Source organism: Erinaceus europaeus, chromosome 2, assembly GCF_950295315.1.
Source record: "Erinaceus europaeus chromosome 2, mEriEur2.1, whole genome shotgun sequence".
NCBI classification, from domain to species: domain Eukaryota; kingdom Metazoa; phylum Chordata; class Mammalia; order Eulipotyphla; family Erinaceidae; genus Erinaceus; species Erinaceus europaeus.
In genome coordinates, this window is record NC_080163.1 from 125271245 (window position 1) to 125288248 (window position 17004).

General features: G+C 38.6%; 1 protein-coding gene across 1 annotated transcript in view; it reads right to left on the reverse strand.

Annotated features, from left to right (window-relative positions):
• Positions 1 to 13506, reverse strand: part of GAN (gigaxonin) — a 34736-nt gene extending 21230 nt beyond the window's left edge. Inside the window, exons 1-5 of the mRNA XM_060185117.1 lie at positions 13371 to 13506; positions 10072 to 10422; positions 7667 to 7884; positions 6815 to 6936; positions 3532 to 3644 (exon numbers count right to left, since the gene is read on the reverse strand). Of these exons, the coding sequence (XP_060041100.1) occupies positions 3532 to 3644; positions 6815 to 6936; positions 7667 to 7884; positions 10072 to 10422; positions 13371 to 13412 (846 nt within the window). The 5' untranslated portion in view covers positions 13413 to 13506. The remainder of the gene's footprint in view (positions 1 to 3531; positions 3645 to 6814; positions 6937 to 7666; positions 7885 to 10071; positions 10423 to 13370) is intronic.
• Positions 13507 to 17004: the final 3498 nt, after the last annotated feature.

A 17004-nucleotide genomic window follows, 5' to 3' on the forward strand; every position in this document is an offset into this window, starting at 1 on the left:
CATAAGTCAGTGAGTATATTAGAAAGCTGATATTCATATATTTAATTACAACTAGAGATTTATATTCCAGAGTTCTAGCAAAAGAGTGCTGTGTTCAAAATTATGCCTCAGATATTTGTTTTCCCAAAGAGCTCATCTTTTTTTAAAAAAAGAAAATATTTATTTTCCCATTTGTTGCCCTTGTTGTTTTATTGTTGTAGTTATTGTTATTATTATTGTTGTTATTGATGTCATTGTTGGATAGGACAGAGAGAAATGGAGAGAGGAGGGGAAGACAGAGGGGGGAGAGAAAGACAGACACCTGCAGACTTGCTTCAATGCTTGTGAAGTGACTCCCCTGCAAATAGGGAGCCAGGGGCTCGAACCGGGAACCTTATGCTGGTTCTTGTGCTTGGTGCCATGTGCGCTTAACCCACTGCACTACTGCCCAACTCCAAGAGCTCATCCTTTTACAAGAGACAGAAAACCGCGCAGTAATTTCTCAAATCAAAGGACTTGACTGGTGAGCAGTCATTACTTTTACTCATAGTAGCATGTAACAAGGAAAAGAATGAAGACCTCCTTATCCAATAAAATTATCTTGTATAGTGACCAATGGGCAGTAAGCTTGTGTAGCTGATTTATGAAAAGTAAGAATAGCAGCAACAAGGTGCCTGTGGGATGGAACTGGGTTGCAATAGGTTGGTACTAAGGCTATCTGAATGACAAGGAGCCTTAAGGATTTTGCCTTTCTTTGCCAATGAGTATCTCCTTTATGCCCTTACATATTGTCTGTAGCTTTGATGACTGAGCAGTGAGCAAAACAGACAAGAAGCCCCAACGTCAAAGTGAACTACTAAAAAACATTTAGTGAGTGAAAAATACTACAGAGCAAGAAGAGAAAATGCTATAAGGCAGGGGAGGAGATAGCAGAGCTGGAGCTGGAAGAAAAGCTTTTGGAAAGGGCACCATTTAGACTAAAACTGAAAGAAGCCAGGGAGTAGGCCATGGCAGGTAGCTGGCAGCAGTCCTAAAGCAGGAGCATTTCCAGAACTGAAGCAGGCACTAAGTGAGATGAGTGGAGAGGAAAGAAGAGTCAAGATGCAGGCACTGGCATATGAGGCAAGAGGCTTGGCTAGGTTGCTACATTTTTTTCTTTTGCTGCTGTTACTCAGACTTTACTGCTCCAGGCTAGGGTTTTTTGTTGTTGTTGTTGCTGCTGTTGTCCACTGTATACCTACCCCCAAACACCCTCCCCCCACCCCACCCTTCTTTCTCACAGTGAAGTGAGGAAAGACACCATACCATTGAACTCAAATATGTGTCATAGGCATTGCAAAGCAGCCCTCCTCCCCACTATCTTTTCTTTCCCTCAACCTTCCCCCTTCCTCCCAAGATTCTACTCTGGCTTAGAATGTTCCTAGCTAGGACTATGGACTGTGAGCTCAGTCTGACAGGGACGCAAGAGGTTACACAGGCTCCAGTGCTAAATATGAATAGATAATGGGCCCTGGCTTAGATCAGTGTGGTATTTAAAAAAAATTTTTTTTTAATTTTATTTATTTTCCCTTTTGTTGCCCTTATTGTCTTTTTGTTGTTGTAGTTATTACTGTTGTTATTGATGTCATCGTTGTCAGATAGGACAGAGAAAAATGGAGAGAGATGGGGAAGACAGAGAGAGGGAGAGAAAGTGAGACATCTGTAGAACTGCTTCACCACTTGTGAAGTGACTCCCCTGCAGGTGGGGAGCTGGGGCTTGAACCAGGCTCTTTATGCTGGTCCTTGCGCTTTGCACCATGTGCGCTTAACCTGCTGCACTAATTCCTGACCTCCCCCTCCACTGTGTGGTAATTTTAATTACATTTGTATGTTTTCTTCAAGTTTGTGAGCAACTCTCTGCCCTCACCTAGATTTCTAGCCCTATTCTCAACTCTGACACCATCTTCCCAGACAATATTTCTAGTCCACCCCCATGTTAACTATCAAGCTCAAGCAAAGATTACTAAGACATAGGCTCCTAGGAACATAACCTAAGAACATAAATAAGACTTCCTAGCTTCTTCCTACCTTAAGGCCCCTATCTGCTCTATTCCTACTTTATGGTTCCTGTTTATTAAACATTTTGTCTGCTTTCCATCTTATTGCTTTTCAGACACTAAGTTCCAGATGCTACTATGAATTTTATCCTGACTTCCATGGGTACATGACCTCATGAACGCTTCCTGGAACCTCATCTCTCCAGAGCTCTACCTCACTAGAGAAAGACAGAAATGGGCTGGAGGTATGGATCGACCTGCCAATGTCCATGTCCAGCAGAAAAGCAATTATAGAAGCCAGATCCTCCTACCTTCTGCACCCCAAAAAGAATTTTACTTCATACTCCCAGAGGGGTAAGTGATAGGGGAAATAAACCAGAGGGCTCTGTACTCCCATTCCATCAGGACCCAAAACATTTGTCACCAAGAATCTTGTTATTGACCAGCACTGAAAGGGAAATGAATCTGAAAAACACCAGAGGAAGCCAGGCACTTTTACCTGAGACAGAAGAGGAAAAAGGAAAGACATGTGCATGTGGTAACAGGTATAAGGGTGACTTACCAAGGAAGGAAAGGCAGGACTATTGATAAAAATGGGGGGGAAATATATATGGACAGTCATAGAATTACTCAATATCTGTAACCTTCAGAGAACTACTGAAGTTCCCAATGGAGACGATGGAGACAGAATTCTGGTGGTGGGAACCAGATGGAATTAAATCTCTATTATCTTTCAGTTTTTAAATTTTTTTTCTCTTTTATCTCTTTTTTGTTGCCCTTGTTGTTGTATTTATTGGTGTTGATGTCATTATTGCTGAATAGAACAGAGAGAAATGGAGAGTGGAGGGGAAGACAGAGAGGGGGAGAGAAAGACAGACACCTGCAGGAGGGGAGCCGGGGACTTGAGCCAGGATCCTCATGCCGGTCCTTGCGATTTGCACCACATATGCTTAACCCACTGTGCTACTGCCTGACTCCCATCATTCAGTTTTATAAATCAATATTAAATCACTAATAAAAAAATAAAAATAAAGGGCCGGGCAGTGGTGCACTAGGTTGAGCACATATAGTATGAAGTGTAAGGACCCATGCAAGAATCCCAGTTAAAGCCCCTCGTTCCCTACCTGAAGGGAAACAAGTGGTGAAACAGGTCTGCTGGTGTCTATCTTTCTCTCTCCTTCTCTCCCCCACCCCTCTCAATTTCTCTCTGTCTTATCCAAAGAAACAAACAAACAAACAAAAATGGCCACAGGAGCAGTGGATTTGTACTGGAGGCACAAACCCAGTGACAACGTGGAGGTTAAATAAATAAGTAATAAATAAATAAACAAACATTGTTTAACTCTGGATTATGGTAGTACAGGGGATTGATCCCTGGTGCCCTGACCATGAAAATTCACTACTCTTGTGAGCTCTACCTTTCTAGCTCTGGGGTTGGTACTTATATTCAAATGAAGAACAAAAAGTACTAAGGAGAAAAAAAAATTGTCAGCAAATAACAAAAGCAATATATTACCTCATTCATTGGCGGCAATGCAGTCCATGTATTTTCATCTGGGTCATATTTTTCTCCAGAGCTCAGGGTCTGCTTATTTTCATCTTGGCCCCCAAATACAAACAAAAATCCTTCTGCAAATATCAAAAGTGACACACAAAGATGTTGAAACTTAAGTTGTCATTAACACTACCTCCTGTCCAATATAAAAATCACAGTAGTGTATACAGTGTGTGGTAAGATCTGATAACAACAAAGGATTCAAAATCATTACCATATTTCTTTGGTGACAAAGTAACTCTGAGTCACTCTGACCATTTTACTGCACTTGCCAGTATCTTTTGAGTAGATTCTCTGCAGCCTATAGTATAAAATGAAAACTGACAAAATCTGCTCAACCACACAACTCCATCCCTAGTGTCTAAAACTTTTGAACAGTTTCTGACCACAACCCACCTCTGGTTATTCAAGATCCCTGGAAATGCAGATCTGGGCATCTTTATATTCAGAATAGGGTCTTAACAGCTCAGTTTGTAGAGGACACCAACTAGCATGCCTGAGCTCCCAGCACTACCCTATACCAGAGTGGAACTGTACTGTGGTCCTCTCTCATTCTTCCTCTTTCTCAAAATAAGTACATCAATAAATCTTAGAAGCAAAATAAAGCACCCAAAATAAAGTTTAATAGTACTTGCTGAAGTTACCATTCCAGGTAATGCTAGACTGGGTTATTGATATTAAGTCTGGTGTATATCACAATTAAAACTGTCATATAAACCTTTTTTTAAAAAAGTACTTTTGCAAAATACTTTCCAAAGCAATCATTTTATTGTTACTTATGTATTTACTTTTCATTCCTTTGACCAGAGCACTGCTCAGTTTGGGCTTATGGTGGGGCTAACAGACTGAACCAAGAATCTTCATGATAAGTGTGCATTATGTGAAAATCAGAAATATATGTACATATATTGGGATGCATTGGATCGACCTTCTCGTGGTGCATCCCGTGAGTACCCATTCATTGGGGAAACTGACGATCCTTCCTAGCCGACTGAATCCACATGGATCCCAGTCACTTTCAAAGCCAGCAATAAGCAGCTCCTGACAGCTTTCAACCTGACCTGTTGACTGGCTACGGAAGAAGGGCAAACGCTAGAAGAAGAATGGGAATAAACATTTAAGAATACTATTCTGAGAAGATATTACCGGGAAATTAGACCTACATCCTGGTGGCTATACTGCTCCATCGCTATTACTGTTGACAGACAATAACCAGTAATTTAAAAAAAAATTTTAAGCTCCACAGTTTTAAAATGTATTAAAATGATAATAATTACTAAATAATGATAGTATTAAATACATTTTAATTAATTTAATTTGACTAGACAGAAATTGAAAAGGGGAAGGGAGGTAGAGAGGGAGAAAGAAAAAACACATCTGTAGCACTGCTCAATCACTTGTAAATTTAATTCCTGGCTCCTTGTATATGATAATGTCTGTGATAAACCTGGTGAGCTACCTCCCAGCCCCCACAATTTTAGAATCCACAGAAAGTTCTTATTTATATTAGGGTATAGCTTTGGCAATTCTTATAATTTGATATGGTATGGTTTATCTCCCAGAAGACCACACAAGGACCCAAATTCACAATCCCAGCACCACATGGGAACATCATGTACAGAGGAAGTTTCATGATCAGTGTTGTGATGTTTCTCCTTTCTGTCTCTGATAATGAAAGGAGGGAGGAAAATGTCCACTGAGAGTGGTAGAATCATGTAAGCATAAGAAGCCCCAATAGCAAAAAGAATAAAACACAAAACAAGAAACTTAATGGCAATGGCTGTGGGTAAGCAGAGACTATTCACTAAAGATTCTAGGAAGACTGATGATGATAATTAGGATTAGTAGAATGGCCCTTGTCAGATGAAATCAGAAGGGCAACAGCCAATGTGAAGTAAGGCAGTAAACAGTAGTAAGGAAGCAAGTTCAGTCTTTTCTACCATCTCCTGGAGATCTCTCACAAGTAGTAATGTGGAATGATTTCAAACATGTAAAGGTTAAATAACTTATCTTCCTCAGTAAAAGGACTTAAGTCATAACTCATTTAAGTAATATTTCCTTAAGACATATATAAAATATCTGCTTTTCTGTAACTTTTATTTTTATAAAATTATACATTATAATTATAAATAGAGCTAAAAGAAGAAAAACAGGAATTTGTAGTCTATGAATAACAATTTGGGGCAACGTAGAATCAGTATAAAATTGATCAATATCACCTAGATGATGCTGGGGACTCACACTGTTTACAGGCTTTTTTTTTGCCTCTAGGGTTATTACTGGGGCTCAGTGCCTGCACTACGAATCCACTGCTCCTGGAGACTATTTTTCCCTTTTTTGTTGCCCTTGTTCTCGTTGCTGTAGTCGTTGTTGATTAGGACAGACAGAAATTGAGAGAGGAAGGGAAGACAGAGAGGGGGAGAGAAAGATAGATACCTGCAGACCTGCTTTACCGCCGGTGAAGTGACTCCCCTGCAGGTGGGGAGCTGGTCTTGAACTGGGATCCTTGTACCAGTTGTTGTGCTTTGCGCCATGTGCACTTAACCCACAGTGCTACTTCCCAGGCCCCGTTTATAGGTTTTATAGGCAATCTCATACAGCTATTTTCAACAATTCTAACTGATGGTGAGTATGTTCCATTGTTCAGGCTCTTTCAACCATTACTATAATATTCAGTTGTATGCTAGGTTCCTAAGATGTTTATAATCTGATTTTCTATTAGATCATATTTGGGTGAAGATAGGTTTAAATTCGCTCTCCTTTATGTCCTTTCTTGGATTCTTTATAGTTCTTCTGTAACTCCATTTTGTCTACTCCTTTCCACAATAGCTCAACTCTGGCTTATGGTGGTGCAGGGGATTGAACCTGGGATTTTGGAGCCTCAGACATGAGAGTCTGTTTGCATAATCATTATGCTATTTACCTCCGGCTGCTCAAAGATATTCTGTATCCCAGGTAAGGTCACATAGCTAATTGGTGCCAAGAGTCACCAAATTTTGCTCTTCTATTAGGTAAATTATCAAATAAAATGCTCCTCTACTAAAGTCTTAAAAAGAACTACACACAAAAGATTTGGGAACAATAAGGACTGATAGAGACAGTTCTCCTTATCATAGTCTCCCAAGCTAGTGTCACTAAAAAGGTCACCACAGGAGACAATCAAATTTATCTTTCATTCTGTACAGCCCTGAGATCACACTATACTGGATTTTGTGTTTAAAGTAAAATCTTCAATGTAACATACCTGCTGAGAGAACTCCGTGGTTAATTCTTGGCATACTTAAAGGGGCAAGTTCAATCCAAAGCTGTCTATTAGGGTCATAAAGAGGGCACATACATCGCATGGCTGCTGTTGGCTTCCGTGAACTATAGGAATAAATGACTGATTTGTGGTTAATGTGTTTTATAAAGTTCTGTCTGCTTAAAAAAAAACAATTTGGGAGTTGGGCAGTAGCACAGCGGGTTAAGTGCACATGGCGCAATCCCGGTTTGAGCCCCCAGGGTCCCCACCTGCAAGGGAGTTGCTTCACAAGCGGTGAAGCAGGTCTGCAGATGTGTATCTTTCTCTCCCCCTCTCTGTCTTCCCCTCCTCTCTCCATTTCTCTCTGTCCTATCCAACAACAACGACATCAACAACAACAACAACTACAACAATAAAAAAAAAGGGAAAAAAACCCCAAAAAACTATTTTTTATGCTGTAAAAAGTGTTTAGGGGACCTAGTAGGTAGTGAAGCTGACAAAGTACTGGACTCTCAAGCATAGGGTCCCAAGTTCATTCCCCAGCATTGCATGTGCCAGAGTAGTACTCTGATTCTTTCATTAATAAATACAGCTTTAAAAAAATGCTTGTGAAATTTAAAAAGTCTACTGCCATTATGTTTCAGATACTGAAAAGACAATTATGAATTCTCCCCACCACCACCTTCCACAGAGGGAGAGACACCACAACTATGTTCTCACATGGCGCCAGGGATCGAATCCCTGATCTGCCCATGCCCTATTAGATGGGCTGCCTCCTGGCTTCATGAATTTTTGCTTACATGGAAATTTTTCTTCACTTAATGCCACTTTACAAAAACTCACACTCATACTTACACTCTTTCTTCTCCACCAACAGTCACGATGCACTCAGAGTAGCCTCGAGGTTTGAAGTTGGCCAGCATGGCCTCTCCTTGCTGGGGCTGGCTCAGTGGTATATTGCTGCACTCTTTGACAATTTCTCGTACCAGTGGTTCATTAAGCATCTGTTCCCGTAAATAACTGGAGTCTAACCCTGAAACCCATAGTGCTGACATAACATCCTTCATGTGGACCTGGAGGGCAGGCAGCAAAGATGAGGAAGAAGAAAAGGGAGAATACAGTACATGGCTTTGAGAATAATTGTTGATTATCAACAGGCAAGTTATTTTAATTGCTCATTATTGCTTGAACACACTTTAACAGCCTATTCCTATTTCCCAAAATGCTTTTTAAAATAAAAATCTTACTTAAAAAGCATCAGTTCAGATTTATATTTGTGAATCATTGTGAAGTTTTCAAGCAGCTTTCTTTATAAACACTAAAGGGTTTCTATAACAATAGGAAAATTTAGGAAAGTTCTGTCATTCACTTCATTACACTTGACTTGTTCTGAGTGAAAGAACATTTACAGAAACATTATATACAATAACAACTTGATAACTAAGACAAGCTAGACAACGAAAATGTATCAACATTAAGATTATAATATTGAAAAATCAAAAGTTAAAACAAGCTTGAGGATTATATAGTAGTCACTGTCAAAATATATACAAGTACAATATTTTTCATTATCCAATATTAAATTTGAATCAACTATGATATTCTAGATATGTTAAGGTGAGAGCTTTGAAAGACTTTTTCTTGCTTTTGGAATAGTTATTTTGGGGGCTGGGCACACATTACCATGCATGAGGACCTGCTCTTACTCCTCAGTTGCAGAGGTGAAGCTTCATGAATATTGAAGCAAGTACTGTAGGTGTCTCTCTGTTTCTCTCCCTTTCTATCTCTGTTCTATCAAAATAAATAAATTAAACAAACAAAAAAAGGGAAAAATATAGCTGCCAGGAGCAGTGGATTTGTTATGCAGGCACTGACCCCCCAGTGATAACCCTAGTAGCAATTAAAAAAGAAAAAACAAAAGAAAGTTATTTTAAAGTATATTGGCTTTTCTTTTGCATAGAAAAATATGTCATTACTTTTCCAACAACTCAACACTCTTCTATAGCCCAAGTCATAAAAACCAATATATTCAGAGCATCAAGTCAGATTAATCAAAGGATTAAGAACCGCCTCTTATTTTCCTAGCACACAGTGGATATATATGTCCTCATCAATTTAAGGCATGAAGAGACATGGGAAGAAGCTGCCCGCAGTGATCACCATAAGTGGTATCACACTGGAACTGGAAATTCTTCTTTCCCCTTTTCTAACTTACAAGCTAATAAGAACATAGATAAAAACTGAGCAGACAAGCAGAAGTTGAAAAACAAGATCAGAAAAGAAAACACAAGTAGAACCTGAACTGGATTTGGCGTATTGTACCAAAGTAAAAGAGTCTCAGAATACAGATGCAAGAAGGATGACAGAGGACCTAGTAGGGGTTGTATTGTTATATGGAAAACTGGGAAATGTTATGCATGTACAAACTATTGTATTTACTGTCATGTGTAAAACATTAATTCCCCAATAAAGAAATTAAAAAAAGAAAAAAGAAAAAAAGAAAAAAACTGAGCAGAGACCACACTTAAGATTTCTACACAGACATACCACTAAGCCTAAAAGAGTAAAAATTTATAATTATTAAAAATAGTTATTAAGAACAGAAATACAATCAGTTTTTGAATATAGTCATCAAGGCTATTCTCTATAAATGCTGTATTTAAAGTTCTGATTTTATTTCTGATGTTCTATAAAACCCTTCCTCCCAGGCTGTCACTTCCTATTTGGAACTGCACTGCTCAGTACTTTCCTGCTTTTTCCCATAATGGTGACAATCACTCTAATGAGGGCTCAAATTCCTCACTCCTCTGTCAGGGCTCATGAAGTCCACTTTCCCTGCTGATAGCATTATGTTCCCTATAGGGGATTAGCCTAATGATGCATTCAGGAAGGATGCTGCAAGTTATGGTGAGGAAATTGCATTTTTATCATATTCAGCTTAAGGTATGAGATGGATTTTTTTTCCATCAGAAACAATGCACAAATGATTAGGACTTTCCTTATAAATACTGGTATTTTCACTGACATTTTATGAAATACATAGGCTTATGTAGATTGTTCTGGTCTGAAAAACCAACCACTTTAGTAATCATGCAGTGAGAAAATGTTTCATGGATATCCTTTACATCCTAAGTTTTTTGAGGTAAAGAAGATTAAAAATAGCTATAACATGGATTAGACATAATTAAATCAATCAGTGACTGAAAATGACTAAAATAAGTAAAAAGGTGACATGAGACCGTTCTATAAACTATCAGTACCTTTCTAATGTCTGTATCATGTTCTATCCATCGAATTACTGCTTCAAAAACATATCTTTCATTGCCAACATTTAATTTCTCAAGAGAAATCACTTCTTTAAGCTTTTGAGGATTCAGTTCTAAGAATTCTTCAGTGCTGCTGACATCTCGGAAGTGAGTCTCCAGGTATTCTGTAGCAAGGTAGTGGACGTGGTGCAGACAATAGTGAAGTGCAAAGTCTCGGATTCCAATGCAGTTCTCAGCAGCAATGCAACCTTCTAGAAACTCACAGCACAGGGTTTTAAGATCTGTCAGCAGGAGTAGATCTGCTGCCTGTACAACATCTTGGATTGTATCTTCGCTTAGCCGGATCTATGTGAATATCACACAAGTAACTCACATTTGAATCTATTTACTTAAAACCCAAACCACAAATCTAGTAGATTGAAGCAAATGAAGTCTCCTTTTTTTTTTTTAGGTCAATAATGATTAAATATTGGCAATTTCATAGGTTCAACCAATTTTAAACAGTTTTGTTCAAGAAGAGTTTGCAGGTACCAAGGCCACTTCTTCTGTCTTTATATATATTTATTTCATTATTTATTAGATAGAGACAGAGAGAAATCTAGAAGGGAGAGGAAAAGAGACAGAAACACCTGCATCCCTGCTTCATGACTTGTGAAGCTTTCACCCTGCAGGTGGGGAACAGGGGCTTGATCCTGGGCCCTTCTGAATTGTAATGTATGTGCTTAACCAAGTGTGCCACTGCCCAAGGCTTCTTTAAACAACACAGTGTATTACTAATTAACTTTCCCCAGCATTTCCTTTGATTTATCAACAGTAGTTATCAGTAATAGTGACTATAACCCTTCCTATAGTGGATGTTCATGTTGTTCCTTGTTCATTAAGAGAAAAGCTCTAAATTATTTAAATGCTTCAAAATTGTAAAGTTCTGCATTGTATGGTATAATGAAGATGATTTAAAAAAAATAATAGTGGGAGTCGGGCAGTGGCGCAGTGGGTTAAGCGCACGTGGCGCAAAGCGCAGGGACCGGCGTCAGGATCCCGGTTCGAGACCCTGGCTCCCCACCTGCAGGGGAGTCGCTTCACGGGCGGTGAAGCAGGTCTGCAGGTGTCTATCTTTCTCTCCCCTCTCTCTGTCTTCCCCTCTTCTCTCCATTTCTCTCTGTCCTATCCAACAACAAAGCAACGTCAACAATGGCAATAATAACCACAACGAGGCTGCAACAACTAGGGCAACAAAAAAGGGGAAAAAATGGCCTCCAGGAGTGGTGGATTCATGGTGCAGGCACCGAGCCCAGCAATAACCCTGGAGGCAAAAATAATAATAATAATAATAATAATAATGTCAGAAACTACTGGAAATCTTGCTTCCAAATATAGTCACTTTAGTCTTTTCACAAATGGCATGCTAACCTGAGTGTAAACTCCAGAAGGAAAGTCTGTACTACATCAGCAGTTTCACTCTGAATTCCAAAACAGCACACCCAGTGCAACAATTCAGTCTCAAAATGATTTCCTGGGTTAAATTCCCAAGATGAGATTTAAAAAAAAAAATCACTGATTGGTGCTTTTTGTCTCTTCTCAATTTTCCCATCATACAGTAAGGAAATGTAAAAAAACAATCTCTACTTAGAAAGAGGTGTGGAGGGAAGAGAGAAAAAGAAATGAATCTTTAAAATGCTTCCACAGGATGGAAAAGAGGTTATTGAATAGCATGATACTTTGCTGTGTGTGATCCACATTTTAACCTAGTCTCTGCTATAATGAAGGAATCCCCAAGTTTGTGGTCTCTTTTACTCTTTTCCTGTCTTTCAGTATCTGTCTAAAATAAAAATAAAATAAAATGCTCCCATAATAATAAATGGCTTATATCTACCAAATAATTAGTATGAAGGAGAGCTTTCATAATAGAATGCAGCAAGAAACATTTCATACCACAGATATAAAAAAAATGTATAATTGCTAATCACTTGAACTGGAAAATAAAACCGTGTCAAGAAAAATACAAAGTAAGTAGCAGGTAAAGAAAAATTTCCCAGCTACTTAGTATCAAATTTAGCAAGGCACCCGAGAAAACAGTAAATTCTATCTAAATAAAACTAAACTGCTAAATTAGAAGTTTTCTATAACTAAGTTGTGTTGTAACTATGGTTTTAAAGCAATTAAAGTTCCTTCAATGTGGTGGGGACTGGACTCAAGCCTGGGTCACACACATGGCAAAGCAGCACACTATCCAACTGAGTTCTTTTGCCAGCTTAATTCCATTTACTTCTAACAATCATATACTAACACACAGCCTAACATCTACACACCCACCACCAGCGTTTAAAGAAACAAGGGATAAACATCAAGAAGTTAAATCAAAAACTTCAAAAATGATGACAGTCACTAACTTTGACTCTAGATAGTATGAAAATATTCAGAAAAAGTAAGTACTACATGCTTAATATTTAGAAAATATATAGGAGAAATAGCTCTCAGAAAAGAAAAGGAAAACAGGGTTACAAAGGACTAGCAGAGAGTAGGAAACAAGATCTCAAAAAGAATACAGACAAAAGAGTCTTACTAGGATGCAAGATAAATGAATTTCTTTCTGTTAAAATAGCTAGCCTTGATCACACCTAAGGTTTTCCTTATATTCCTCTCAGAAACATTTTTTCAAGTCACATAATATAGGGTGGGGAGTTGAAGGAAGAAAAGAAGTCTAATCATTTCCTTCCTGGTGTTTCATTAAATCCCAGAATATAAGCAAATAGAGAGTAAGGGAGAATTAGGAAGAAAGAGTGGGAGAGAATAGGAATGTAGGTCTTAGAAAGGCAATAAGGACCAAGGTACCATGAAGACAATGCTGTTGTCATTTGTGGGAATCTGAAACTTCACTTCTACAAAACAACCCACACCATCCAAGAAATCCTCCTTTTCATTCTAGTGTGACAGAGTAAGTCCCTACTTGTATATTTCAGAACAAGGCTGGAATCAAGGAGGAAGGGAATGAGGGAGAGGGAGCGCGACAGAATTATATGCAGAAGTACTCCAATGTCATGAATCATCCTGGAAGGCAGAGTTAAAATGGTGAAAACACTAGCATCTGATGATATTTCAGTCTGCTTTGCTTTAAGAGCAGAATCCTAGAAATACACACATTGGTGTGTTATCAGAACTGGAGACACTAGTGAGCACATAATGACAGAAGATGAAGATGATAGTGCTGCTCTGTCATAGAATGGATGAAAGGAGACCCTCACCCTGAGCTCAGAGGTCTCTACTCAGTCCTCCTTCCTTGTTTCTCATCATACCTGCCCACTGAAGATGTAATCCAGGATCTCTCTCATAACCATTACCGATATCCCTTCAAGTTCAATCTTATAGGTTGATCCATCATCTTTTGGAGGGTTATAGTTTAATTTTGTCCTAAGAAAGGAAAAAAAAAAATTTCTATGAAAGAACAGAAATAGCTATAAATACTTATGCATGAAATAATCTATAAAGTATATGATATTTATTGGCATTATGAATCCCACCTAGAAAGCTTGTTAGCTTTCAGTCAATATATACTACACAACATAATATACATCTACCTTTCCACTACCAGATATTTGTCCCAAGATTCAAAAGGCAACTTCTTAAACAAAACAGACCAAAGAACTAAGCTCCATGCAAGGATCTTCATTTCACCCTAGGAATCCTAGCCCCTTTACCTTTTCATTCATTGAGGGATCTAATACTTTTTTTTTTTTTTTTAATATTATAACCAGGTGTCTACTAGTCTACCACCCAAAACAAAAGGTAGGCATTAATCCACCTGTAATCAAAAAGTCCTTCCTCCCTACCAATCTATTCCTGTTTCCCCAATTTAAGTAGCTATTATCCTAAATTCTAGGTTAAATTTCTCCTAGCTTTCTTATTTATGGCATCCAAAAAATAAACACATCATGTTAAACTTAAGTAGTTACAAAAATAAATGTTTATATATGTTAAGTTTTAGTTTTTGCAAAAGGGTCTCATGATGTCTAATCTTCTGGGGCTAACTTTTTCATTTAATATTATAGTGCTAAAAATCATTCAGATTGCTATATAACACAGAGGTTATTTCTGCTTTTATAATGTTTCATTTATCTGCTGATAGGCTCCTATGTTGTTTCCAGGTTTTTCATACTATGAACAGAATTGCTTTGATTCTACTTGTATGTCATTTTTTGTACTGTGTAAAACTTAGTCAAGAGTATACCCCCAAGAGTGACATAATGGTAAATTATTCTCCAATCTCATTGGAGTAATTTAAAGCCTCACCTGGTGCAAACAGGAATCTGTGGATCTAGAAACTCTTTATTTAGATCTTTCAACTTCCTAAGTTCTGCCATTTGAATGAATGAAATGTGATCTCTCCTGTGATCTGCATGTATTTCTCTTATTACTTAGGTGCAAAACATCTCTTCACATGTATGTAGACAAGTTTCTGCTTCTGTGAAACACATAATCAGTTCATATCTCTTGTTCAATTTTTTTTGAGTGAACACTAATATTGAGGTGTAGGGGTCTTAGTATATCCTTGATAGTAATCCTTTGTCAGGCTTACTCCTTTTATTAAAGCAATGAATTAATTTAAAGCATTTTTCAGTCAATGCATTTTGCAGTCTCTTTAAGGCTGCAAACTTACCCAATGTGTCAAAGACATATATTCTTAATTTAGCAGTGAAGAAAGCCAAGTCAGAACTCAAACTGCACTCAAGACACCCCAAAGACTGAGAATTCAAAGAAGTTTTGCAAGAGGGGTAAGATGAGTTAAAAATAGAAGAATGGGGGAGTCGGGTGGTAGCGCAGCAGGTTAAATGCACATGGCGCAAAGTGCAAGGACCAGAGTAAGGATCCTGGTTTGAGCCCCTGGCTCCCCACCTGCAGGGGAGTCGCTTCACAAGCGGTGAAGAAGGTCTGCAGGTGTCTATCTTTCTTTCCTCTTCTCTGTCTTCCCCTCTTCTCTCCATTTCTCTCTGTCCTATGCAACAACAATGACATCAGTAACTACAACAATAAAACAACAATAGCAACAAAAGGGAATATATATATATAAAAGAAAAGGTGGCACTCACATGGAGAAATTTATTTTCTGTTTTAGGAAAAGTTACAGGATAAAAACATCATGTTAGAGAGCTCTCAGGCTGTCTAGGGCATCACTCAACTCCTCTTTAATGGAAAGCTTTAAAAAATGAACTAGACGGATCAACTAGGAATACCAAAGGAGACCACCCGGACCGAAACAAGACAGGACTAGAATGACCACAGAAACCCAGTAAATCACCCGTGAGTACAAACACGCGTGGCTGGTGACAGAGAGGAGAGAGGGGCCTAAGGAGAGATTAAGTGACTGCTAACAGTTCGACAGTTTGTCAGTGGAGACACCACCTTCAGTCTGCTCCACCAACAAGGGGACAGCTGAAGGGAGGAAAGGACTCCCCAGAGACTCACCAAGTGCAACTCTGAGTCTCCATTGCTACTACCCTCAGAATCTGGAGCAGCAACAGGGAGGGACACCAGGGTACAGAGATCTAACCGGGAAACTCAGAAGACCTATACCTCGGTGGCATAGCTGAGGGGCTGTGAAAGTCTCTTTGCATAACCACTGGATTATCTCTGCCACACCCTGCTTTATCTCTTGGTCAGGAGTCAGTGATTAAGCTAAGAAGCCTATTGATAGTTTAAAAGCCCTCAGGCTCCCATAGCCTACAGGGGAAAAAAAAAAAAAGGCTTTTACACCACTGAACTCCAACTCAGGGATTGAAAAAACTGTTAACTTATTTAAAATGGTTAAAACAACAAGAAAAAATATTGGAGACTCGAACCAGGACAAGAGTCCAGCTAAAAGTCCTCCAGAGGGTGAAGCACAAAACAACGAGTTCAACATCCAAACATTAGCTAAGGAAATAATAACAGGACTGAGTAAAGAATTTGAAAAAATTGTAATCAGAAATGCAGGAACAACAAATGAGAATATGGAAGAAAATTCTAATTATCTCATGGTTATTAGAGAGCTGAAAGCTGAAATCGCTGAGCTAAGAAGGCAACTAGCTGAACAAGCTAAAACAGTATCACAGCAGGGCAACAAAATAGATGAACTCCAGAAAACAGTAGAGGGCAGAGAGAATAGAATCTATGAGGCTGAAGACAGAATTAGCGACAACTAAAAAAGAAGTAAGAGATCTCAAAAAGAGATTAAGAGATGCTGAAAACAACAACAGAGTCCTATGGGATGACTTCAAAAGAAACAATATACGCATTATTGGCTTACCAGAGGAAGAAAGAGAAGGGGAGGAAGAAAGCGTTCTACAGGCCATAATAGCTGAAAATTTCTCTAGTCTAGACAACACCAAAGACATAAAGATTCAAGAAGCCCAGAGGGTCCCAAACAGAATTAACCCAGACCTAAAGACACCAAGACATGTCATACTTAGATTGGAAAGGAATAAGGATAAAGAAAGGATCCTCAAGGCTGCAAGAGAAAAACAAAGAGTCACCTACAAAGGAAAACCCATAAGATTAGCAGCAGACTTCTCCATACAAACACTACAGGCCAGAAGAGAATGGCAAGATATCTATCTAGTGCTCAATGAGAAAGGCTTTCAGCCAAGAATACTATATCCTGCTAGATTGTCATTCAGACTAGATGGAAGCATCAAAACCTTCTCAGACAAGCAACAGTTGAAGGAAGCAACCATCACCAAGCCTGCCCTGAAAGAAGTTCTGAAAGGTCTCCTATAAACAGTCAGACCACCACAAATAAGACATATATCAAAACACTCTAAAACTCTACAAGAATGGCGTTAAAATATCTTCAATCTTTGATATCAATAAATGTCAATGGCCTGAATTCACCTATTAAAAGACACAGAGTAGGAAGATGGATCAGAAAACACAACCCAACAATATGTTGTCTAC